A 25,049-nucleotide genomic window follows, 5' to 3' on the forward strand; every position below is an offset into this window, starting at 1 on the left:
CCCACAGAGCCGGAGAGTTTCTCCACCTCCACCTTCCCCTTGAAAGATTTCCCTTGTCATCCATTTAAACGGCTCAGCTACTTTAATCCTGACGGCTGGACGCCGCGAATATATGCACGCGTTTGTTTTAATACTCCTCACCGTTGTGTGCCCGCATAGATAAACTTAATTGCAGTCTTCATTTACTCACCGCAAGAAATTACCAGAAAGCGGCTTTAATTGGATTTATGGGCTACAAACTGGCGGTGAACAGAATGGCCCGCAGCCTCTCAGCTGCACCGGCTTTCTGCATGTGGATATGAAATGACAGGCTACAGATGGTCCTTATTTTTTCCTTCTCTCTTTGGGGGCCAAATTCAAATCTGTGATCCATTACGCATCACAGATTTTGTGAGGAGTTGATGGTGCGTTTTCTTCAGTGATTTCGTGGCGTTAATCTGCGAAAATGGACCCGGCAAAGAAAGGTATGGTCTGTTAGCCTTTCAGGAATGTGTTTAGTATGCCTCCACGCGTAACATTTGCTATGTTTTATTGCACTGTAAAGCTATTCTGAGTGGGAACAGACAAACGTAAGATGAGCATAAACATTTTTGTCATGACGCTTTTCTGAAAAGTAACAAAACCTAACTAGTAAAATAAAAAAGGGCTTTTATAATAACCAGAAAATGCACAGCTGGTCTCATATTCAAAGTTTTCTTACTAGGGCAGACAGTTTATGTCTTGGCTGCTCGTTTAGTTTGTTCACGGATGGGATGATAAAAGTACCCTCAGGCTTATTCTCTGTGCAGTGCCTTGTCAACAGGTGTTCGTGGGTCTACTTGGGGATAGGGCTGGGCTAAGTGCCACGCTGCTCCCACTAAAGAAGTAGGTCACATCTGGTCTTATAATATGAGGCCTCCGGGACAGAATACCTCCCTGTTGTCACAGCCACATGTCAAATCCTTTCCTAATTGTGTTAGATAATAAAATCTGAGCTCACATAAGCAATGCTAGAGTAACATGACTTGAAACTGTGTGCAAATGCACACTGGAACTGGACAAAACATTGTTTAACTTGCTTTTTTTTTTTTTTTTTTACACTGAATCTATTCCCCAAAACAAAAGAAACAATTACCCTGCATGTATATATCCTTACTTACAATAAAACAACTCAACCCATGCCCAACAGAGCTAACATTCACTGTGTGTGAAAATGCACATTTTCACCCTGCCTTTTTAATCTTTATGTATATATTGACTTATTTATTTTCAGATGCCCTCCCTGGGGGCGATGCAGGCAAATCAGACACCCTCGGGTCAACTGGCTCGGTCAGAAAAAGAGGAGGGGGCGCCAAGAAGGCGATGCAGGCAAACAAGTCTGCCCTCAGGGCCCCCCGAGCTCTTTGCTGCCTCACCCTTAGCAACCCCATCCGGATGGCTGCACTGGCCCTGGTGGAGTGGAAATATCCTTTTCTCTGAGAGAGTTGCTATGTTTGTCTCTGCACATGTAGTGTGTTTTGGTTTGTGTATGTTTAATCCTGCATATGATGCACATTCATTAATAATCATTTGTTTCATGTATTTTCCTGGAGAGATACATTCACAAGGCCCGCTCTTGCCTTAACTAGAGTCTGCAAGCCCTTTGACATTTTCATTCTTCTTGCCATTTTTGCCAACTGTGTGGCCATGGGTGTCACCAAGCCGTTTCCAGATGACGATTCCAACCCTACCAACCACCAACTAGTAAGTGTTCAGTGAACAAATATAAAATAATTTAACAAAGCCACCAAAAATATACAGGGTGGGCCATTTATATGGATACATCGTAATAAAATGGGAATGGTTGGATACTGGATGCCTGTGTTGGCATTTCTCCTGCAGTGTTGCTATCAGTGTGTGAAGAGCGGGAGAAGAGGGTTGCATTGACAATCCAACACAATGGGCAGCACATTGAACACATTTTATAAGTGGTCAGCAACTTGTAATTAACTCATGAAAGAATAAATTTACGTTGAAACCAAGCACACCATTGTTTTTCTTGTGACATTACCAATAAGTTTGATGTGTCACATGGCCCTCTTCCTATTGAAAAAACAAAAGTTATATCCAAGATGGCCGACTTCTAAATGGCCACCATGGTCACCACCCATCTTGAGGAGTTTGCCCCCTCACATATGCTAATGTGCCACAAACAGGACTTTAATATCACCAACCATTCCCATGTTATTATGGTGTATCCATATAAATGGCCCACCCTGTACATTATATGCCAGATCACAGATGATAGTGTGGGTCAAAGATATGTTTTTGGACACATGGATATGAATAAAACAGCTTGATAGTGAATAACTTACTGAACACCTTCTGTATGTGATACAAACTGGCACACTTTTTTTATTTAGTTGTTTTGATGGCATCTCTAATCTAGAAACATTAAGGTAAAAGCCAGTGATGAAGAGGCTGGACCAGCTCGCTGTCTGAAGGGTCCAAGTCTCTACTCCTGAAGGTCATTATTATCCCAGTAGGAATTGCTAGAAACTTGTTTAAACCCACATTGGGCCGGTATGCCCAGCTCTAACTGCTTTTGTCCAAATGCCTACCCTGTTACCTAACCAAATAACCCTACTCGTCAAACACAGATACCAGCCACTCTGGTTCACAGCAGTTCCCACATGCTGACACTTGTTGAGTTGCTAGGTTTTTACTTTAGTGGCCAGGAAAACAGGTCCCCGAGGACATATTAGTTTTGTGGGCAACTGGTGAGAGCCTTTAAAGAGATGTAGCCATGCAGAAGTCTAAAACCTTACTATTAAATGAAGACTCCAACAAGTGCACAATTTAGACTTAGTCTGCAGAGAAAGTATTTATTTAGACATTTAAGCAGGGGCAAGGCATGCAAGAGGAATGGTAGACAATGCATAGCTCGTTATTTAACCTCTGTGTGGAGGACTATACTTCAGGCATCCTGACTCCTGCAAAGGGAAACCCAACTTAGTGTAGAAAGGAGAAGGTCTGTAACACTACACAGAAGGGAAGGAAGGAAAGTGAATTTACGTCTTTAACAGTGCCTCACCTTTACTTCTTAATTTGCAGGATACATGACAGATTTATTCATTTTTTTAGACACATCTGTGGATACTTGGCAGTGGTGTCAGAAAGTCAAATAGATGAAGAGATCATATCGTTGGAGGACGTGTGAAGAGGAAAAAATGTTTGATGAAAGATCTTAGATGGAGGAAGTCTTGTTATCTATAAACGTCAAAGAGACGCTGGTGCTTTGATCATATAGAGCTGCCTTCATCAGACTTCAGAAAGGAGGCTCGAGCCTTGAAAATATAACAAGGTTAACACTTTGTATTGTCATGTGATGACATGTCTGATCTCCTTTTACAATTTTTATGCTTTTCTGTTCCTGGTTTCTACAGCTTTACTCTCAGTAAGAAGATTTCCCTTTGCCTTCCTGGAATCATTTTCATTGTTGGATCGAATATAAGTGACTGATTCCATTCATTCATCCATATTGGTGGTAGTGCAGTGAGTGTGACCATCATTTATCTGAGACACACATGCCTGATATGTATTATCAGTCATTATTTCATTAGTTCAGTCAGTATGTCTGGTGTTCTGGTGGATGGTGATGCATTAGTGTGGAAAAAGTTGTGCCACAACCTCATTGACGTGACATCTATCTGGGATCATGACTTACCTAAACACCAACCATCTGCCTCTTCTTTCCTTCCAGCACTCTGTTTTTTTTCTGATCTCTTTTTCCAGTGAATCAAATGTCATATTTTTGTCAAATTGTAAGCAAGTTCTATTATTCATAAAAGATTCCTATGACTAAATAATAACTTAATACATTTATAAAATAAGTCATGCAATAATTTTGCTTTGTTTTACATAATCCTGACATTGTTTGCAGAGAGATAACAGCTGATTCGGTATTTGAGTTTGAGCTCAGACCCGTTTAGTCAAATGTGTAGTGGACACACAGTCGCAGCAGGATAGATGATAGTAGATCTCTTTGTTGGAGTTCACAGAGCAGACAGTTGAAGATATTCTTCATTGGAGACTTAATTATATCCGTTATCATCATAACTTTTGGATCAGATTTTGGGGAAGGTTACAGATTTTCCAAGCTCCATCTTCTTATATTAAAGCACTTCGTTCCTGGATTATAGTGTCAGCGTGAGGTAAAGTCCCAGTGACAGTGACACTGATTAGAAGCTTTAAGCTGAAGGTTACAGAAAAGGGATCTGTTGGCAGACTTATGCGTGTGTTAGACAGTGGGTTAAGAGGTTAGAAAGCCAACAGTATCAGCTCTGACTGCACAGGTTGTTTTTTGCATTAGGCAGGAGTAAAAACCAGTTGCAATGTGTGATAAAAAGAAATAACAGCCTCTAAATGTCAGCCCTAACAATAACTTGACATTTTCTTTAGTTTTCCATTTTTTTCACATTCCGTCTGTAAAAGGTCTTTCCAATTTTACTTAACCATCCCCGTGTTACCTTTTCTTTTGTTCTCAGGAACAAGTTGAGTACGTCTTTCTCGTCATCTTCACCATTGAGACCTTCACTAAAATTCTTGCCTACGGCTTAGTCATGCACCCCAGCGCCTACATACGCAGCGGATGGAACTTGCTTGATTTCATTATCGTCATTGTTGGGTATTTTGTGTACTTTATAAAGTCACATTTTGCATCTACGAATGTTGTATTGTTAGTACGAAAAGTCAAATACAGCGGCTATTTTCTGACTCTGCAGGTTGTTCAGTGTGATGGCAGAAGCAATGACAGATCACAAGCCCGGTGAGGCCCACCATGCTGCAGGAAAACCTGGAGGCCTGGATGTCAAAGCTCTCCGAGCGTTCAGAGTGTTACGACCACTTCGACTTGTGTCTGGAGTGCCAAGTGCGTCAACTACAATTAGTTTTGTTGGGATATTAGTATGAAGTGAAGGTTTGCACTGAGGGGGGAAAAAGACAAAGCAGCTTAGTTATTTTTAGCATTATTATTATTTATTATTTTCAACATTTTGTTCTTTTTAGATATATTTTAATTATATTCTTAACATTTTTTGTTTTATTGTTCACATCTATACAAATTTAAATCACAGACATTTCAACCACAATACTTCATCAAAGCAAAAATTCATTTTAATCTTAAAAATTTAATTTCGTTATTTAAACGTCCTCCTTTTATTCTGCCTATTTGTGGTTAATGTTTGTGTTTGTCTTGTCAGGTTTACAAATTGTGTTGAACTCCATCATGAAAGCCATGGTGCCCCTGCTCCACATTGGTATGCTGGTCATGTTTGTCATCATAATCTACGCCATCATCGGCTTGGAGCTTTTCATTGGGAGGATGCACAAGACGTGCTACCTCATGAGCACAGGTCTGTGTCATTCTGTGGATTTTCCATATGTCATTGATTTCTAGACTCAAAGCCTTTTGGTCTCTTGCTGTTTCCTGTTCCAGGTCTCATGGTGGAGGATGACCCAACACCTTGTGCGTTTGCTGGGAACGGCCGCTTCTGTGTCACTAATGGGACTGAGTGCAGGGGCAAGTGGGAGGGCCCCAACGGAGGGATCACAAACTTTGACAATATCTTCTTTGCCATGCTGACAGTTTTCCAGTGCATCACTATGGAGGGTTGGACAGATGTACTCTACTGGGTACACATACATATTACTAGATCACAGTTTTCAAGCTCGATCTTTTCTTTTGTTTTCTTTTGTTGATTGACAATACTTATCAGTTCTTTATGCCTTTGTCTCTGTGCAGATGAATGATGCTATTGGCTATGAGATCCCATGGATTTACTTTGTTTCTCTGGTCATCTTTGGATCATTTTTCATTATCAATCTTGTATTGGGTGTGTTGAGCGGGTGGGTAGTCCCTGCACTGCAGGTTTCAACTTCCTTTGCGTGAATTGTGCAATGAGAAACAAAGGCGATACTTTAAAATCAATCTACCACATATGTCCCTAATGGTTCTCCTGTTGTTATTAAGTTTGTGCTTGTATTTATGAGCACAGAGAGTTCTCTAAAGAAAGAGAGAAGGCCGTCGCTCGTGGTGAGCTGCAGAAGGCACAGGAGAGCAAGCAGATGGAGGAGGACATGATAGGATACATGGACTGGCTCATAGAGGCCGAGGATGTGGACGAAGAAGGAAACAAACGTTAGTTAGGAGAACATTTACATTCAAATATAAACTCTCAAATCCTTACATGTGTAAATACTAATCTGCCTCTATGTGTCTTTGAAGGTGCTGCAATTGCAAAGAAAAAGATGATGAAGAAGTTTGGCTGGTATAAGCACAGTGAGGATGGAGGAGGTATGATAGCTGCTGCTTGTTGCTGTTATTATTTTTCATTTTACGTGATAATCTCTAACAGCCAGTACATGTGTGTGCATTCAGCAGAGTCAGACTCAGATGATGATATAGCATACCTGGATGATGATAGTGGCTTCTGTGCGTCTCTCATGTAAGGAAACAAAAAGGTCAACGTTGTTTTAAATCATTTTTTTCTGTGGAGGAGATGGTGTCATTTTATTAATGTTCCTCTCTTGTTTGATTTCTTTCACAGGGCGAAGATGATGGCCAATAGTTTCTGGTAAGAATAAGAGAAGACGTACTACACTACAAGAAGATATGTTTCTCACTGAATTATCCATAACTTTAGACTCAGTGGGTTTAAATAAATGATGCATTTTTTCACACCTGAAACAAAAAGGACTTTCTTTTCACGTTAATGGTAAAATAATTATGAAAAATAAATATGATGTCATGATTTTATCACAGCTCAGGCAGGCACAGGCGGTTTTCCTGCTTGCACGCTAAATGCTAAACAAAAATTTTGGCTAAATGAGAGCTGGTAACATAAAGTACTATACACAGGATGTGAAAATAACACAAACTGGAAATAAAGAAAACACAAAACATCCATCCATCCATCTTCATCCGCTTTATCCGAGGCCGGGTCGCGGGGGTAGCAGCCTAAGCAGAGAGGCCCAGACCTCTCTCTCCCCAGCCACCTCCTCCAGCTTATCCGGGGGAACACCAAGGCGTTCCCAGGCCAGCCGAGAGATATAATCTCTCCAGCGTGTCCTGGGTCTGCCCCGGGGCCTCCTCCCGGTGGGACATGCCCGGAACACCTCACCTAGGAGGCGCCCAGGAGGCATCCCTGTCAGATGCCCGAACCACCTCAACTGGCTCCTTTCGATGTGGAGCAGCAGCGGCTCTACTCTGAGCCCCTCCCGGATGGCCGAACTTCTCACCCTATCTCTAAGGGAGAGGCCAGCCACCCTTCGGAGGAAGCTCATTTCTGCCGCTTGTATCCGCGATCTCGTTCTTTCGGTCACTACCCACAGCTCGTGGCCATAGGTGAGGGTAGGGACGTAGATCGACCGGTAAATTGAGAGCTTCACTTTTACACTCAGCTCCCTCTTCACCACGACGGACCGGTGCAGCGTCCGCATTACTGCAGCTGCAGCCCCAATCCGTCTGTCGATCTCCGGCTCCCTTCTCCCATCACTCGCGAACAAGACCCCGAGATACTTGAACTCCTCCACTTGGGGCAGGAACTCATCCCCGACCCGGAGTGGGCACTCCACCCTTTTCCGGCTGAGAACCATGGCCTCAGATTTGGAGGTGCTGATCCTCATTCCCGCTGCTTCACACTCGGCTGCGAACCGTTCCAGTGCGAGCTGGAGGCCATCACCCGATGAAGCCACAGAACCACATCATCCGCAAAAAGCAGAGATGAGATTCTGAGGCCACCAAAGTGAAAGCCCTCCGCCACTTGGGTGCGCCTAGAAATCCTGTCCATAAAAATTATGAACAGAACCGGTGACAAAGGGCAGCCCTGGCGGAGCCCATCACCCTGGGTGTCTGGCCCATTGCTACAGGCCATTCGATCCCTATACAACCGTTGCAAGAGCTTGGTTCGCATTGCCGGCAATAAGTCGGACTCGTTCCCGAAAACACAAAACAGATAAATTAATTTATGGGTGCAGTCTACAAAAACTATAAATCTTTGAATTAAGGCGTTTTCAGTCCCATTATGACAAGTGTATAAAATCAATCAACTAATGATGCAGTGTGCCTTTACAAACTTACTGAAAAATTGATCATCTTAAAGAGCTCACTGAATTTGAGCATGGTACTATAGAAGGATGACACCAATGAAACAAGTCAGCTTGCGAAATATCTTCCCTCCTAAATATTCTGTAAGTGGTTAGAACTTGTAGACCAGAGTGGGATCACTCAGTACTGAGGCCAGTGGTGGGATTGTGCTATGTCATATTAATATTTTTTTTGACTGTACATGTCTAGTATGCGTGCAGTAAAGATGTTCATTCTACACTTTCTTTAGTGACCAGCTGTGCCAGCTGAATCACACTCTCAGGAAGAACTGCCGCGTTGCAGTAAAGACCACTAACTTCTACTGGTTGGTGCTTCTGTTGGTGTTTCTCAACACTGTGGCCAGCGCTTCAGAGCATTACGGGCAGCCAAAATGGCTCACAGAAATGCAAGGTAATAAATAGCCCCGCCCATTTTTATTCTAACCTGTGATCCCAACCATCTTTATGCTTTGATTCTGAATGAGTCAGTGATATAAGAACAAATGTTACTTTTTTTGTCCCTCAGAGCGAGCCAATAAGATCCTGCTGCTGCTCTTTACTCTGGAGATGTTGATGAAGATGTACGCCTTTGGTCTGCAGATCTACTTTATGGCGCTGTTCAATCGCTTTGATTGCTTTGTTGTGTGTGGCGGTATTCTCGAGACACTCCTCGTAGAATTTGAAGTCATCCCGCCCATTGGCATATCGGTGCTACGCTGCATCCGACTGCTCCGGATATTTAAGATGACTCGGTAATTAGTGATTAAACCTTACATGAGAAGGGAACTACAAATTTCCATGCCCTATCTACCCATCCTGATGTGCGGTCATGATGTCCTGTCATTTTTAGGCACTGGGCTGCCTTGTCTGATCTGGTCACTTCACTGCTCAACTCTATGAAAGCTATCTGCTCCCTTCTACTTCTGCTCTTCCTCTTCCTCATCATCTTCGCCCTGCTGGGTATGCAGTTGTTTGGAGGCAAATTCAACTTTGATGAAACTCAGATGAAAAGAAGCACCTTTGACTCATTCCCTCAGGCGCTGCTCACATGTTTCCAGGTGATTTACATCTCCAAAACATCTCTCTCTTATGCTCACTGCTTAGCATTTCTGTTTATGGTATTGATTAAATCTCCTTCCCTCTGTCTGTTGAATTCCTTCTTGTTCATCTCGGATGGACTTTTGTTACAGATCCTCACTGGAGAGGACTGGAACGCTGTGATGTACGATGGCATTATGGCATACGGAGGGCCAATATTCCCTAACATGGTGGTGTGCATTTACTTTGTCATCCTCTTTGTCTGTGGTAACTGTATCCTTTTCAACAAATGATTATCAGCAATGATATCAGCTAGAACAGTCTAAATATTAAATTTGGTCTTTAATTTCAAAAGGAATAAACAACAATTCCTTAATTTTGTGATCAGACATCCTGCTTAATGTCTTCTTGGCTATCGCTGTGGACAACTTGGCAGGAGGTGGTGGGAAGAAAACAGTCGAGTAAGTTTGATATATAGACTGCAGATGGATGTAGCTACAGTCACCCAAATTTGTGAACTCAGCATTATGTCCCTCTCTGGGACTATATACACAAATATTTCACAGCTCTTCCCTACTCCTTCCATAGCAATTAAGAGGATAAGTAGCAACAAGTTAATCAGATGGAACTGATTAACTCAGCATCAGCGAATCTCATCACCTCTTTAAAAAAGCTTAGTAGTTTGGTCTGGAGCAGGGGCAGGGAACTCCAGGCCTCGAGAGCCGGTGTCCTGCAGGGTTTAGATGTGTCCTTGATCCAACACAGCTGATTTAAATGGCTAAATTACCTCCTCAACATTTTTTGGAGTTCTCCAGAGGCCTGGTAATGAACTAATCATTTGAGTCAGGTGTGGTGACCCAGGGTGAGATCTAAAACCTGCAGGACACCGGCTCTCGAGGACTAAAGCTCCCTACCCCTGGTCTGGAGCCTTCAGATCTGCGTTAATACATACAGAAAGCTGTGAGAAAGCTTCTTCTCAACATGGCAGCATGGCTTAGATTTGCATCTGAGCAAATCCCATGACTTTGGGAACAATACCCTTTAAACAGACATGACCAAAGTGTAGATGTTTGGTCATAATGCATTTTTGTATCATTATCACATAGCATCCCCCGTCCCAGTTTTTGTCCCTCCCACATCGAGTTTAGGTCAGCTGTGTAGGTTGCAGCTTGGTTTGATATGCTTAAGGAAACGGTGACACGTTCTTTTGATTTCTGCTGCATTTACGCATCAGTGTACTCAATATAAAATGTTATTTGAAGCATAACAGTAGTGTATGAACATTTATTTATTCAGAGAGAAAAAGGAAGATGAAGAAGAGTGGGATGAAGATGAAGAGAAAGAGGATGAAGATGCAGGGGTAAGGAACTTTGAAATCTTTTTATATATTATATTGAATGTTTATAGAAAGCGAAGTAACCGCTGATATTTTGTCTCGGGAGCAGAACGAAGATGATGACTGGCAGGAAAATGAGGAGCTGAGAGTCATCGAAGGACTGGAGGGTGAGTTTGATCGACATTACATCCAACAGAGAGATATTAACTATCTTGACCAACAGTGATTATAAGTGTGTCTTTATTGTAGGAGTGGCTCCTCTAAAGCCCGATTTCTCCGGACCCAAAGAAAAGATTGTACCAATACCCGATGGAAGCTCCTTCTTCATTCTCGGAAAGAAAAACTGGTAATTTTAAATAATCATGAACTCGAGAAATGATTGAAGGGATACAATCTAATACCAGTGCAGTGCACGTGATTTCCTTCCCATTTTTCATTCTTCAGTTTACGAGTCGCCTGCCACAACCTCATCCATCACCCCTACTTCACCAACTTCATCCTCGTCTTCATCATCCTCAGTAGTATTTCACTGGCTGCTGAGGATCCCATTAAATCCCACTCATTCAGGAACACTGTAAGGCCAAGCTTCACTCGCATTTCCTGTCATATTCCCTACATGTTTACTGACTCATAATATTATCTTCATTAGACTGAGAACTGATTTAGCTTCTGTCTTCCTCAGGTGCTGGGATATGCTGATTATGTATTCACTTCAGTTTTCACTGTGGAGATCGTACTTAAGGTAACAGCTGCAGTGGCTGTAAAGAACCAAATCTAATAGAAAATTATGCACTAGCAAACCTCAGAAGTACATGGCAGTGCAATGAGTTTCTGACTGTTTCTTCACCCTCTCACTCATGTTTAGATGACTGTTTATGGAGCTTTTCTGCACACTGGCTCCTTCTGTAGAAATGCCTTCAACCTTCTCGACCTGCTGGTTGTCAGTGTGTCACTCACGTCCTTCTTTCTGCAGTGAGTAGATACACGTGAAACACAAACTGTGGTTCTTCTGTCGGGTTCTGGCAGAAAGATCAGGAGCAGTTGTAGCAAAGAGAAGAGATTTGAGGATAACTTTTTTTTAATTTATGAGCTCAAACTTTTCTTTTCTAATCTCTTTTCCTTGTTTCTTCCAGCTCAAGTGCCATCTCTGTGGTGAAGATTCTCCGAGTGCTTCGAGTGCTCAGGCCTCTTCGAGCCATTAACAGAGCCAAGGGATTAAAGGTAAACAGCTATATTCTATCTAGTTTCATTCCTATATTCATTTAAGCATTATTTCAGACAGAGCACCAAGTAAAGCTTGGTCTCCAAGCTGATAACAGCTGATCCCGCTGCCTACCTACATCGCCTGATGGCTCAGCTGATACCCTTCTATGTATCCAATTAGCAAATCTCATAAAGGGTGCACCGTTCAGCCTGCTGCATCTGCAAGCCGCTTCCACCTCAGCTCCTCCTTTTCATGTCATGTCACACTTAATCAGTGTCATGTAAACTCGCTGATCACTTAACACAAATATCTAATCAGCCATTCACATGGCAAACACTAATTTAGGAGTGTAGACATGGTGAAGAGAAACTGCCAAAGTTCCAACTAAGCATCAGAAGAAGAAAGGAAATTGAATTTACTTTGAACATGACATGATTGTTGGTGTTAGACAGGCTGGTCTGAGTATTTCAGAAGGTGCTCATAGACTGGGATTCATCTCTAGGGTTCAGTGAGGATGGTCCAAAATACAGGGCCAGTGAGTAGCAGTTCTTGTTGATGTCAGAGGTCAGAGGAGAATGGCCAGACAGCTTCCAGCTAATAGGAAGACAACAGGAATTCAAATAGCTACTTGTTACAAACAAGGTATGCAGAAGATCATGTCAGCACATCAAGCCTTGAAGCAGATGGGCTACAGCAGCAGAGGACCGTCCAAGCTACCACTCCTGCCAGCTAAGAACAGGAAACTGAGGTTATAATTCACACAAGCTCACCAAAATTGGATAACAGAAGATTGTAAGATTGTGACTTTTGAATGGTAGGGTCAGAATTAGGTGTAAACAACATGAAAGCATAGATCCATTGTCTCTTGTGTCAACGGTTCAGGCTGCTGGTGGTGATGTATAGGTGTGGGGGATATTCTTTTTGGTCCCTTTGTAGCAACTGAGGATCCTTTAAACGCCACAGCCTACCGGCATTTTGTTTCTGATCATGTCCATCCCTTTATGACCACAGTGTGGTCTTCTGTCTTCTAGTGGCTAATTCGAGCAGGATAACACACCATGTCACAAAGCTCGAATTGCCAAGCTGGTTTCTTGAGCGTGCCAATGAGTTCACTGAACTCAAATGGCCTCCGCAGTCAACAGCTCTCAGTCTAACAGAGCACCTTTGGATGTGCAGCTGACAAATCTGCTGCAACTGTGACAATATTGTTGTTTATACTGTACAATTTATTCAGTGTACATAAAAAAGTGTAACATGGTGCTTTTCAGTCACATCGTTTTTGCTGTTTATATGTTCACAGAATGTGGTGCAGTGCGTGTTTGTGGCGATCCGCACCATCGGTAACATCTTAATTGTCACAACCCTCCTCCAGTTCATGTTTGCGTGTATTGGAGTGCAGCTTTTCAAGGTTCATGTTCACACTTTCAGCATGATAAGATTTTAACACCCTCAGCAGATATATAGAGTGTGTCGAGTGAGTGTTTGTAACAGTGTAACTTCTCTGTGTTTGCTGTTATAGGGCAGATTCTACAGCTGCACTGACGAAGCCAGACACACTCCAAATGAGTGCAAGTCAGTGGGGGTTTTTTTTTCACACGACATAAAGCTCTTGACAATTTCTTATCACGCTGTTTATTAAAAGATGTGCATGCATCTAATTTTAGAGGCACATTTGTGGTGTATAAGGATGGAGATATGAATCACCCCATGGTCAGGGAACGCATCTGGGAGAACAGCGATTTCAACTTTGATAATGTGCTAATGGGAATGTTGGCTTTATTCACTGTGTCAACATTTGAAGGTTGGCCGCAGTGAGTATTAATTCTACATTTTAAGTCCATTACCTCTCTAAACTATCTGTGTCATTCCTTGGGAGCTTCAGTTTATTTCTTAGAAGTTTATTGAACAACTTACCATTTTGTTATTTAACAGAGCAGTTGTAGGGACTATTTTTAGCTGAAGATTAAGTGAAAACGGCCTTCAGAGCACTACAGTCGTGGCTTAAAGTTTTATCAGTGGCACAAATGTTTATGTTTCATACACTTTGCTGCTTCACTTTTTGTTTAGATTATTTTTAGAATCGGAATAAGAATATTTTATTAACCCCAGAGAGAATTATATGGTCACAGCTGCTCCAAGACATGTTTCCATGAAACAGTGAAGAACCATCATGACATCAAGACTTTTATTGGTCAATAAATTAAAGCCATGCAAAGACTCAATATTTAGACTAATCAAAATCCAGTCCTGCCTTAAAAGTGCTCAAAATTGATCACAGTTTTTGGGGTTCTGTTTGTCTCTCTGCTTTTTAAGCACTGGCCATACTTAACATGTACTCAAAGACCAGCTTTTAATGATCCAGAAGCAGTTTGGTGACAATCTGTTAAATTTCCAGCATGATATAGCACTTTTCACAAGGCAAAAATGAGACGTAAGAGGCTCAAAGATCATTAAATTAAAATGTCCATATCTTAATCACATCAAACATCTGTGCTCAACAATAAAAAAATAATCAAAGTAAAAACAGGAAAGTATAGGAAACACAAAATATGTGTCACTGCCAAAAACTTGTCATTGTGACTGTAGACCTGATTTCATTGTTCTCTAAATATATCCATCTAAATATTCACCAAGCAATTATTTGTTTTATAAATTGTTTACACATCACACAAATAATGATGAATATAGAATTTGAATTGACATTTCATGATTGCGTGGCTATGCCAAAGCTTGAACTACCCCATTTTAAGCAGACAAAAGAAATACTGTGTTTCTTGAGTGTCTGAGGGCTACGCTACAATATCACTGGGACCGTTGTTTTACAGCCTGCCTTATGGGATTATTCTTTATTACTTATGTAAAGATATTGCTACTGAAATTACATGCTCTTTTGTGACGGCACAGAGAGGAAATACATACATGAAACTATATCACCTTTTCATGGCTTTTTTCATGGCTTTTTTAATGGAATTTCCAAATAATAACATAAGTTTAGGAATCTTTATATCAATGATTAAATGACTCAATGTATCAAGAATCCTGTGTGTCACTCGCTTTGTCTTTTTTATTTTATTTTTGCCTAAAGGCTTCTGTACCGGTCCGTCGATGCCAACGCCATAAATCGAGGCCCCATTTACAACTACAGAGTAGAAATCTCCATCTTTTTCATCATCTACATCATCATCATAGCCTTCTTCATGATGAACATATTTGTGGGTTTTGTCATCATTACATTTCGAGAGCAAGGAGAGGCTGAGTTCAAAAACTGCGAACTCAATAAAAATCAGGTTAGTTATCATTAAAAACAGGATTTCTAACTGTAGTTTTGATTTCAGTGTAACAGCATTCTTTCAGACTCAATCATTTCTATCCTCTCCCTCCTCACAGCGTCAGTGCGTGTATTATGCATTGAAAGCTCAACCAATTAAGATTTACATTCCCAAAAATCCATCCCAGCTCAAATTCTGGAAAATCATCAACTCCAGCCAGTTTGAGTACGTCATGTTTGTACTGATTCTGGGAAACACCCTTACTCTGGCTGTTCAGGTACAATGTCAGTCAGTTTTCAATCAGATAAAATACTAAAATATTGATTCAGGGCTGTGATGTGAATTTTTGTGTTGTTTTTCCTCTCAGCATTATGAGCAGTCAAAACTATTCACCTCCATTATGGACATCCTCAACATGATCTTCACTGTGGTTTTCACTATAGAGATGATTATCAAGCTAATGGCTCTGCGGGCACATGTAAGGTTTCACTCTTTTTCATCAGAGAATGATATTTGGCACAACTCCACTCACTGTCTGCTGTCTCGATGACTCTCGCTTTGATGTTTAATCTCTGCAGCACTATTTCATCGATCCTTGGAATTCATTTGATGCACTTATCGTCGTGGGAAGTGTGTTGGACATTGCAGTCTCTGAATTTAGCGTAAGTTTGTTCACACAGCAACAAAATATCACCAGCTACCTTCCTTATCTACCCAAATATCTAATCAGCCAATCCCATGCCAACAATTAGTCATGCAATAAATGAGTCAAATTAGGCATTTAGAGATAGTCAAGATAACCTGTTGAAATTCAGAAAGAGCATCAGAGTGGGGAAGAAAGGTGATTTAAATGACTTTGAACAAGGTATGGTTGTTGGTGGAGAACTGGGATTTCCCCACACAAACATCTCTAGGTTTACAGAGAATGGTCTAAAAAAGAAAAAATATCCAGTGAGCAATTGCTCACCTCAATTCGGGCGAGGTGAGCAGTTAACACACTGGGTGACGTCAGTCCCAGTATTTTCTGTGCAATTTTGATGAAACTTTCCTTTTAATATCCTGAAGATTTGCTGGTATTTAGCTGCAGGGGCTAAAAGGGATCTCAGCAGCTTGGTGTCGGTTATTATGGTGCTATTATGTAGGAATAAAATCAGAAGATAATTCAGATGCGAGAAGGAAAACTCTTACTGCCATCAGGGTTGTCAGCTGCACTTTTGTGAACAATAAACTAAACAAATGATTAAGAACTACACGATGAAAAATAATAAAATAAACTTTCTACAATTTTTTGAGGAAGAAATTCTATATGGCTTGAAATATGTATTACTCTGAAAATGAAATAATTTGTGCTTTAATTTATTTTTCTCCTGCGTGGTATCGCCTGCCTGTTGTTCACCACATGCAAAACGATACAGGGCGGAGGCGGTCATGGTGAGGTAAGAGCTGAATGCTGAAGTACTCCTTTTAATTCTTCTGCAATACACTTTGGGTGGACAAAAGCTAATAAGCTAATAACCTTGAGAAAAATAAGTGCAACTTGAACAACATGTCTCAGCTTTTCTACTCATAACTTAAACACTTCTGTGCTGCTCCTTGGCTGCATTTCTCTGTGATATCTCAGGGTTTGGGTAACGCCTTTGTCAGGAAGAAAGCCTTGAAACTCTTCTGGATTGGAGGAAATCAATAGTTTGAACATTCACCTTAAAGATTTCCAATCCAAATGGCTTGTGAAAAGTCCAAAAACGGTGCTCTTATCTTCAGTCTTTACACTTGACAAGCGCTTCAAGCAGGCCAGAATTAACCGTTTACATAAACCGTCCTGGCCTTCAGGACACGTTTCACACTCCTGATGACATATTTGCTTTTTCAGTTTCAGCTATTTAACTATTTCTGTCTGCCTTTATTCTTTCTAGGGTCCCGGGAAAGGTGAAAGTGGAAAAGTGTCCATCACATTTTTCCGTCTTTTCCGAGTCTTGAGGTTGGTCAAACTCCTCAGTAAAGGAGAAGGCATTCGGACTCTTCTCTGGACTTTTGTCAAGTCCCTCCAGGTCAGTAGCAGCACAGAAATAACAAAAGGATTAAACAATTTCTTGTGACACCTGTAGACAACTTTTATGTAACTTTGCTCTCGACTGTTATCTGCTCAGGCTTTACCTTACGTCGGCCTCCTCATTGCCATGATCTTCTTTATCTATGCTGTGATCGGCATGCAGGTGAGTGTTTGTTATGAACGTAGGTTTAAATTTTGGCTGTTTCACTCATTGCAATTAATCAAACAGGTATCCGATGATAAACAAAACATTACCATTACATCATACAGGCTGCCCCCAGTTTACAAGTCTATAATAATAAAAACTCTCTGGTTTTAATGACTGTTTTTTTTTCTCTTGTAGATGTTTGGGAAGGTGGCTGTTGATGAGGACACACACATCAACAGAAACTGCAACTTCCAGACTTTCTTTATGGCTGTTCTGGTACTTTTTAGGTGAGTCTTTTTAGCCAGAGGAAGTGGCAAAATTAAAGCGACAAAGCTGAATTGTTGAAAAATGAAGCTTTACTTCATCCAATGGCCACTGGATGCCGGCTACCAGAGAGATTAAATTAATGTGCTTATAGCCTTGTAATGAAAACTGTTTTTGGCAATGAAACTAATGTCCTCCTTCATGAAGACTCTTAAGGGGGCCTCTTAAAAAGTGTTTTGTGTTAAGGCTTACCACCTTCAGTAACCACTGCATCAGTGGACTGAACCTCTCAGCACTGCTTGTAGTATAGGTGCCTTCTGGAGCACTTTAAATAAAAAATTAAAATGTGACACAATGTGCCTTACTTTATCTTTCTTTTTGACTTTAATGAGGATCATAATTTACATGATGAACATCCTGTTTTCTAACTAATACGGGGCAGTTTCTTTGTGCAACCAGAGGTATCGCTCCCTGCTGCTCATTAGCAAGAATGCACATTTAACGCACTTCAAAGACAGCTTTACTTTTCAGACGTGAAAGCTGAGTCATCCGTATTTTATATCTTTGTTTTTGCAGACAAAACATAAATGCCGAAGCTTCAAAATGCACAGTCTAAGAAACAACCGGTGATGGCATGGAAGCTATGTCCATCGTTTATCTACGGTCCATGGCTTTCTTCTCTCTTCTGATAATACATTTCTTTATTATAGTCTTACTCAGAATCAGAAGTTACTGTGCTGCATTAACATGACTTTTTGCTCAAACAAAAAGTGCTTCTAGTGTGAAACTTGAATTACTTTCATGCATCTTTTCTAACATCTAGAAGGTCTAAAACAGTGTAAAGGAATAGTGATAATGCTGCTGTTTTTCCTTGTAGGTGTGCCACTGGAGAGCAGTGGCAAGAGATCATGTTGGCAGCTTTGCCTGGCAGACGCTGTGACCCAGAAGCTGACGTTGAACCTGGTGAAGAGTTCACCTGCGGTAGCAACTTGGCCTACCTTTACTTCATCAGCTTCTTCATGCTATGTGCTTACCTGGTAAGCAAAGCCACCGAAAATCAGGGATCATTTTTTTAAAATCACTTCGTTCATCTTGTTTGTGGTAAAACATGTCCTTTCTTTTGATATAACTAAACACTCTACCTCCTGTCTCTAAAAGAAATGTAGGTATAATTAATTCTAACTCGTGTTTTATAGAATATCAGGTCAGGAGGAATCAAAGTTAGATGAAAGCAGACAGCATAGTATTACAGCTGCAGTGTACTAGCAGGTTTAAAAGCTTACCCTGTCTTCTCCAATTCCCAGCTCATCAGACAACTCCCATCCACGGATTTTATTAATCCAGGCAGCACACTCAAACCACAAAATCCCGATTTAAAAGGGCACAAATATTTTGGTAACAGTACTTTGACCATAGTGCTATTTTAAAACATTAAATGTGTCGAAAGAAGTTGGCGTTTGCCCTAGAGAGCAGGCAGAGGAGGGTCCACGTAGGATCTCATACTCTATCAAGTTGCTGTGTTCCTGCAGTGGAAATGGTAAAAACCGCAAAAAATACAGCAGAGTATAATCTGTTCCAGATTGCCTGCTTAGAATTATCAGCAGTATCATATATGATTCAGACAGGAGTAGGGAACTCCAGGCCTCGAGAGCCAGTGTCCTGCAGGTTTTAGATGTGTCCTTGATCCAACACAGTTGATTTAAAATGGCTAAATTACCTCCTCCACATGCCTTGACATTTTCCAGAGGCCTGGTAATGAACTAATCATTTGATTCAGGTGTGTTGACCCAGGATGATATCTAAAACCTGCAGGACACCGGCTCTTGAGGCCTGGAGTTTCCTACCCCTGACCTAAAATATAACCCTAGTCCACCAAGAACCTTCACTGAAATGTTACAATATCAAAAGTAATCATCCAATACATAGACAATTTCAATCTCGCTATGGAACCCAATGTAATCCATGCGATTTATAATATTTACCTATGACAGACGTTGGCCTTTAATCTCTTCCACTGTTCCACTGGACAGTTTTCTCAGTTTAGGCCAGGGGTGTCCAACTCCAGGCCTCGAGGGCCGGTGTCCTGCAGGTTTTAGATCTCACCCTGGGTCAACACACCTGAATCAAATGATTAGTTCATTACCAGGCCTCTGGAAAATGTCAAGGCATGTTGAGGAGGTAATTTAGCCATATTAATCAGCTGTGTTGGATCAAGGAAACATCTAAAACCTGCAGGACACCAGCCCTTGTGGCCTGTAGTTCCCCCGCCCCTGGTTTAGGCGGTTCGATTTATAGCAGTGTTACAGTTTTTCTGTTCATTTGTCCTACTTTATGTTTTCTTCCTTTGTGGACAGCTGACAAAAATCAATCCGTATGTGGTTTTCAGCCTCTAGCACAAACGCACAAAGACCCACCTGGCAGCTAATGTAGATCAGTGTGCTGTTGGGTTTTTTAATATGTTCACAGAACTGTGGTGGCCTGACTTGCCTGTTGTGACTATACAAAATTTAAAAGCAACAATCATTCAAAATGTAATCTCACTGCTTTTATTTGCTAAATTTACTTAAAATGTTTCCTGAATTTTCTTTTATAATTTTTACACTATACTACCGGATTATATTATACTAGACTTTCTGGATCCCTATTCTCACTTTTTTCAATAATAGATTTATTTATGTAAAACACATGCTGTTATAGTTATATCGTTCTTTCTCAGATTATCAACTTGTTCATTGCTGTCATCATGGACAACTTTGAATACCTGACAAGAGACTGGACCGTACTCGGCACTCACCATCTGGACGAGTTTAAGAGAGTTTGGTCTGACTATGATCCAGAGGCCACGTGAGAATCATTTTAGTATCATTCTCCACAACTTGTGCATTTTTTCTGTCTTTGCATACTTTGTTTTACATCTGTCTCACCAGCTCTGCGTCCATCTCTCTCCTACAGCGGTCGTATAAAACACATCGATGTTGTCACTATGCTGCGCAGGATTCAGCCGCCTCTTGGTTTTGGAAAATTATGTCCTCATCGTGTTGCTTGCAAAGTGAGCAAAAACACATTTGCTCCTGCGGATTTAATGAACAAACTAAAGACACGCATCTGACTCCTTCTGCCTCAACTTGTCTTTGCAGAGACTGGTTGCCATGAATGTTCCCCTGCATCCTGATGGCACAGTCACCTTCAACGCTACTCTGTTTGCTCTCGTGCGAACCTCACTAAAGATTAAGACTGAAGGTTTGACCTGCTGCATATAAACAAAAACACAGAAGCTCATTATTTGTGTATGAGATTACCTCACTCTTTGATGATAGTGCTGCTGTTTATATTAAAGGATCTGTTGTTTGTGTCCCACTCAGGTCCCATCGACCAGCAGAATGAAGAGCTGAAGGTGATTATCAAGAAGCTCTGGAAGCGCACTAAACCCAAGCTCATTGATGAAGTCATTCCTCCCCCTAGAGGTATACCACAAAATTGCACTGCTTTCCAACATAATGAAAAGTAAAGAAAACCTAAAACACACTGAATATTAAATCAAGCCCTTTTTCTTTCATATTGTGTACCTGATGATGCCAAATATGTACATTTATTCATATAAGTCTTATAATCCAAAGTAATGTTTGTGTAACATTACCTTCTCTCAGGAGATGAGGTGACTTGTGGAAAGGTTTATGCCAGCTTCTTGATTCAAGACTTCTTTAAAAAATTCCGGAAAAGAAAAGAAAGGGAGAGGAAATCCAAAAAGAAGGACAAAGCAGCTTCTCTACAGGTAACATAAACTCTGCTATCCAACTCAAAGATCCCATGTTTGACACAACTTTGTCATTGACCCGATGCAAAATAAAATCACGCGGTCATGTCTGTGTGTGAATCTGGACCCAAATGCTGACCTAAAAGAGGATTAATAAACAAAACAAATCTTTATTTCAGTGAGGCAGAAGTCCAACAGGCAACTGACAGAAAATAAAAGGAAATAACCTAAATGCTCAAAGTAAAAGAATAAAAAATGTAAAATACAAAAACTCTTGAACCATGTTTGCTTTCCGAGTTAAAATCATCTTTTTCATGCGAGTCTTAAACTGAGATTTGAAAGGTTAAGTTCAACTTACGATCAAATATACTTTTTTATAATAAAAAATAAATAATTATAAAAATAAAAAATCTTTTCATCCATCTTCAGGTGCTTAACTTTGCATTAAACTCATTTTTGAATGTAGGCTGACTTCAGTTTATGGATATGTTTGTAGCAAGGGCTGCGGACACTGCAGGATCTGGCTCCAGAGATGCGTCTGGCAATGGCTTCTGATCTGGAGGACGAGGAAGGTGGAGGCGATGACATATTCGAGAGTGGGCCTGAAACGTCAGCAACCCCCACTCCCTCCAGCACACCGATGCCACCTCTGGACACGCTGGTAGAGCAGACGACTGTGATCATGGAACCAGAGCCCAAGATCTCCAACGGAGGTGTGATCACAGAGCAGGTGACGGGCTTGAAGGAACACCAGAGGCCGGGATCAGAGCTGGCAGGTGTCAGCGTGGTAACAGAGCAGCCTGTGAGGTCAGAACCCCTCCCAGTGAGGTACGTTACTGCGTCATACGTGAATTCTCACATTGGTACTCACACTGGTATTCATTCTATTTTATACCAAGCAGTTTTCTAACTTGCTTGTACTCTTAACAAACAGGGCGGACTCCATCAGTGAATCGCCTCTTCCTCCTCCACCTCCACCTGAGATTTTAGTAGAAGAAGTCAAAGCCACAGAGGAAGTATCCGAGCAGGTGTACTTGAGTGAAGGAGATGCTGCAAGTCTGGCATCAGTAGACCGGTAAGGAATAATCAAGAAGGTCAAACGATAGATGTAGGTTTATTAAATTATTCATTAAAAAAAAAACAATTTGGGAAATAGATGGATTAAAAAAACCAAACAACTGAAGACAAGATTGAACAGTCTAGCATTAAGACTGGAAACAAGGGGGTAGAGGATTCAACCTACCAGCACCTCTAGAGCTCACTAATTAGCACTTTTACTCTTTGGTCGTGCAGGTATATGTATCCAGAGGCTGTTTCCCCAGTACCAACTGATGCAGGCTACAATGGCCAGAGTCTGGAAAGAGGCAGCAGCCTTGGCGAAATACCGTATGACTCTAATGGTACCAGTGGCTTCATCAGCAATGATTACACTGACATCAACATGAATGGAGGGAGTGCTGCCACGAGTCCCACTCCCTACACCACAAATGAATATAATGAGAATGAATATCCAAGATACAGTGAGAATGGAAACAGCATCATGACCGCCAACGGGAACGGAAGCACAATGAGCAGCAGCCATGAAAACGGCAGCAGCATCAATTACACTGGAAACGGCTACACTACCAATGAGAACAGCGGTGCCCAGTTTGTTAGGAGAAGGTTACTTCCTGCTATTCCAAAAGGTTTTCCTCCTTCTCTTCCATTCTTCAAGAGTACTGATAGACAGAGGTGGTTGTATATTTTTGGACGTTGCCAATCAGAAGAAATTTAAAATTCAAATATTTTGATAAAGTTTTTGGTGTTTAAATAATCTGTCAAGTGAATTTCTCAAATATTACTGTTATTTTACTTTATAATCGGAACTTTTCTGAGAGGTTTTATTGGGCATGTGAACTATAACTGAACCCTGCTAATACAAACTCTCTCCACACACGGTGCTAATCTTGCACTCAGGTCATTTTTCTAATATCTTCCTGCTTTCTGTTTCAGGTCATAAACCCGCCTTTAATTTCCAGTGTCTGAGACCACAGAGCAGCGTAGATAACCTCCCCATCCCAGGAATCCTACAAGGCCACACATCTCCAACTAGATCACGTTTGCAGGTAAAACAGTGACACGCATACACACTCAGCCTGCTAGTTTTCCTACTCAGTTCTAGCTTAAACTCATAATGATATGAATAAATGATAAGAGAGCAGCCTCTCTGATCTGGATTTACTGGCTCTACTTTTGCTCTCCTCTGTCAGAACCAGCACAGCCTGGAGTCCCGGCCCAGCAGTGTGTCCTCCATGTCGTCCACCTCCTGGGTGAACACGGCAGCAGCTGGTGCCACTCCTGTTCCAGGAATAATTGCCCCCTCGGCACGCAAGGGCAAGCTCATCTACACTCCTATGATCTTGATGGATGAAGCCACAGGTACCAGTCAACCGCTGTGGAATGACGGTTCTGCCAGCCTTCCTGCAGGAAGGCGCCCCGGCTGGTACCCCGGTCAAACCAGGACGTTCACCAGTGTAAGAATGCCACCCCCTGTGAACCAGGGCTTCATAAGCAAAGGCAGCGCAGACAGTCTGGTGGAGTCGGTAAGTAGTTTTTGAGATTTTCGTAAAGATGAAACCTCCTACACCCACTATTATTATTAGAACTTGGTGTATTTTAAATTCCCGTGACCCTTTGTAACTTGATTTAGTGAGACTTTAAGGCTGATATTCACTTGTTTTGACTAATTTGAACTTTTGAAACCTCATGGGGATATTCTTGCCCAGTAAAAAGGATGGCAAAACTGTTATCCATCATATTAAAAATCCTTTTAGGAACAGATCTAACCATGAACAGGATGAATGACTAAAGCAACTCTTTGCACTATCGCCTCCCTGAAATGTAATCCTGCTCATTTATTTGAATATTTGCTCAACTTTAGATTGGACGTGAGCAGCTGACAGCACGAACCTGTCTTAAATGATTGCTTCTTTACTCTTTCTGTCACCAACCACAGATCTTGATCTCTGAGGGTCTCGGTGTCTATGCAAGGGACCCGAAGTTTGTGAACTTTGCTAAGCGGGAGATTGCCGAAGCTTGCCGCATGAGCCTGGATGAAATGGAGAGCGCAGCTGCTGACTTGATAGCGCGTGGAGCCACTCAGTCGATTTCTCGATTTGAGGAGGAGCTGGCTGATGAAATGAACTGTGTGATTTCTTACTGAGATCAGTTGAACTGTAAGAGAAATGTGTGAGAAACTGAGATGTGAATCTTTTGTGTGTGTGTGTGTTTAAATCTCTTTTGAAAACAAAAAGAAACATCCCACATATGAGATTTCTATCATGTTGGGTATGATGTGCTTTTGTTTGTGAATGCCAAAAACACACTTTGATTTTAAGTGTACGTGTCAATTTGTGACAAGAATTTTGATTGCAGCAGAAGAGTCAGCAGGACGCGAGTTCATTTTCTGCATTGTGGTCTCGTTTTGTACCCTACTTGAACTGTGGTCACTTTATACACGTGTGTTCAGCTACAATCAGGGAAACTAGACTCTGAAATAAGAGTGTTTTAAATCTGCACATGTAGATCAAATACTTTTCTGTACTCTTGATACAACTGAGTAAGACTGTGAGTTTCCAACAGCATTAGCTTCTTTAGAGAAATATTTAAATATAATGAATATCCTCTAAGATGCACAATGCAAACTTGTGGCGAAAATGTCCAAATTATGTTTTGGATTCATTTTGACTGAACGGTTGTGTGGCTATCCACTGTGCACAAATAAAATAAAATGTTTTCTCAAACATTCGTTAATTTTTGTTTTGCAGATGGGATATCGTTCCAAACGTTGCACACGGTCTCAAAGGCTCTTTGTATTTGTTTAAAAGCACATACTGAAAACCCA

At 41.3% G+C, this 25,049-nt stretch overlaps 1 protein-coding gene across 1 annotated transcript; it reads left to right on the top strand.

Annotated features, from left to right (window-relative positions):
- Positions 1-1,548: 1,548 nt before the first annotated feature.
- On the top strand, positions 1,549-24,948 carry cacna1fa (calcium channel, voltage-dependent, L type, alpha 1F subunit a). The gene is made up of 45 exons (XM_084916050.1): positions 1,549-1,722; positions 4,506-4,645; positions 4,743-4,888; positions 5,220-5,372; positions 5,456-5,652; positions 5,762-5,865; positions 6,015-6,157; positions 6,245-6,313; positions 6,401-6,464; positions 6,567-6,593; positions 8,355-8,515; positions 8,630-8,855; positions 8,954-9,161; positions 9,294-9,414; positions 9,530-9,602; positions 10,438-10,501; positions 10,587-10,644; positions 10,727-10,823; positions 10,922-11,051; positions 11,160-11,219; positions 11,343-11,449; positions 11,611-11,698; positions 12,982-13,089; positions 13,201-13,253; positions 13,346-13,492; positions 14,767-14,968; positions 15,069-15,227; positions 15,318-15,428; positions 15,529-15,612; positions 16,366-16,386; positions 16,864-16,998; positions 17,098-17,163; positions 17,344-17,435; positions 18,290-18,449; positions 20,129-20,256; positions 20,365-20,461; positions 20,550-20,652; positions 20,775-20,876; positions 21,060-21,184; positions 21,663-21,994; positions 22,101-22,241; positions 22,460-22,851; positions 23,159-23,271; positions 23,416-23,748; positions 24,162-24,948. Exons 1-45 carry the CDS (start codon positions 1,666-1,668, stop codon positions 24,366-24,368), a joined length of 5,904 nt encoding a protein of 1,967 aa, XP_084772176.1. The 5' UTR covers positions 1,549-1,665; the 3' UTR covers positions 24,369-24,948.
- The last annotated feature ends 101 nt before the right edge of the window (positions 24,949-25,049 follow it).

The sequence above is a fragment of the Perissodus microlepis genome, chromosome 20 (assembly GCF_051167445.1).
Source record: "Perissodus microlepis isolate ML-2025 ecotype Zambia chromosome 20, ASM5116744v1, whole genome shotgun sequence".
Lineage (NCBI taxonomy): Eukaryota > Metazoa > Chordata > Actinopteri > Cichliformes > Cichlidae > Perissodus > Perissodus microlepis.

What these genes read in the sequence shown, in the direction of transcription:
- cacna1fa (XM_084916050.1), top strand. Translation starts at nt 1,666, where the DNA reads ATGGGTGTCACCAAGCCGTTTCCAGATGACGATTCCAACCCTACCAAC. An exon ending in ACCCTACCAACCACCAACTA is followed by an intron (nt 1,723 to 4,505) that starts GTAAGTGTTCAG and finishes TTTTGTTCTCAG; the next exon opens with GAACAAGTTGAGTACGTCTT. An exon ending in CTGTGGAGATCGTACTTAAG is followed by an intron (nt 11,220 to 11,342) that starts GTAACAGCTGCA and finishes ACTCATGTTTAG; the next exon opens with ATGACTGTTTATGGAGCTTT.